At 42.7% G+C, this 1,182-nt stretch overlaps 1 protein-coding gene across 1 annotated transcript; it reads left to right on the plus strand.

The window, feature by feature from the left end:
- Positions 1 to 296: 296 nt before the first annotated feature.
- On the plus strand, positions 297 to 743 carry LOC144216286 (large ribosomal subunit protein eL37-like). Its single transcript, XM_077745618.1, has 2 exons — positions 297 to 397; positions 599 to 743. Exons 1-2 carry the CDS (start codon positions 297 to 299, stop codon positions 741 to 743), a joined length of 246 nt encoding a protein of 81 aa, XP_077601744.1.
- The last annotated feature ends 439 nt before the right edge of the window (positions 744 to 1,182 follow it).

Below are 1,182 nucleotides of genomic sequence, written 5' to 3' on the forward strand. Positions count from 1 at the left end.
TCAGTTACACATCCAACTCTTGATTTCAGCTCAGGTCATGATCTCATAGTTCTTGGTTTCAAGCCCCGTGTTGGGCTCTGCACTGATAATGTGGAGCCTGCTCGGGGTTCTCTCTCCCTCTCTCTCTGTCCCCCGCTTGCTTGCATACACACATGTACTCTCTCTCTCTCCAAATTAAATAAATAAACTTAAAAGAAAAAACAAAAACAAGTCTTTCAGTCATTCTATCACACGTTAAATTTGAGAACCACCACTCTAAATCATGGAGGCTCTTTGGTCCTGGCAGTGGAAACAAGATGACAAAGGTGACGTCATCATTTGGAAAGCATCACGGTAAGACCCACACATTGTGCCCCTGCTCTGGCTCCAAGGCCGACCACCTTCAGAAGTTGACCTGTGGCAGGTGTCTAGGTGGCTCAATTGGTTAAGTGTCTGACTTCAGCTCAGGACATGATCTCGTTGTTTGTGGATTCAAACCCTGCATTGAGTTCTCTGCTATCAGCACAGATCTTCAGATACTCTATCCCCCTCTCATCGCCCCTCCCCTACTCGCACTCTTTCTCCCAAAAATAAATAAATGTTAAAAAAAATTGACCTTTGGCAAGTGTTGCTATCCTGCCAAGCAGAAGAGAAAGTATAACTGGAGTGCCAAGGCTGAAAGACAAAATACCACTGGGATCAGTCAAATGAGGCACCTAAAAATTGTTTACTGCAGATTCAGGTATGGATTCCTGAGCCCATGAACAACACCTAAACCCAAGGGGCCAGCCGTTGCAGCATCCAGTTCATCTTAAGGGTTTCAACATTTAATCACACAATAAATGTCCTGGTTTAAATAAACAACCAAACACATTAAATAAATCATGGGAAACTGGTAGGAGAATCATTTTTTACTTTAAAATCATGGGGAGCTGGTAGGAGAAATATTTTTCTTAATATATTCAACATGGGGGGTGCCTGGATTGCTCAATTGGTTAAGTGTCTAACTTCACCTTAGGTCACAATCTCATGGTTTGTGAGTTCCAGCCCCATGTTGGGCTCTGTGCGGACAGCTCAGAGCCTAGAGCCTGCTTTGAATTCTATGTCTCCCTCTCTCTCTGCCCCTCTCCCACTCACACTCTCTCTTTCAAAAAATAAACATTAAACATTTTTAATATATTCTGCATGATTCAAAATATTTTT

This window comes from Crocuta crocuta, unplaced genomic scaffold, assembly GCF_008692635.1.
Source record: "Crocuta crocuta isolate KB4526 unplaced genomic scaffold, BGI_CrCroc_1.0 scaffold333, whole genome shotgun sequence".
Lineage (NCBI taxonomy): Eukaryota > Metazoa > Chordata > Mammalia > Carnivora > Hyaenidae > Crocuta > Crocuta crocuta.

Coding starts and splice junctions, on each gene's coding strand:
- LOC144216286 (XM_077745618.1), top strand. CDS start 297: ATGACAAAGGTGACGTCATCATTTGGAAAGCATCACGGTAAGACCCAC. Junction 398..598: donor CACCTTCAGAAGTTGACCTG/TGGCAGGTGTCT, acceptor AAAATTGACCTT/TGGCAAGTGTTGCTATCCTG.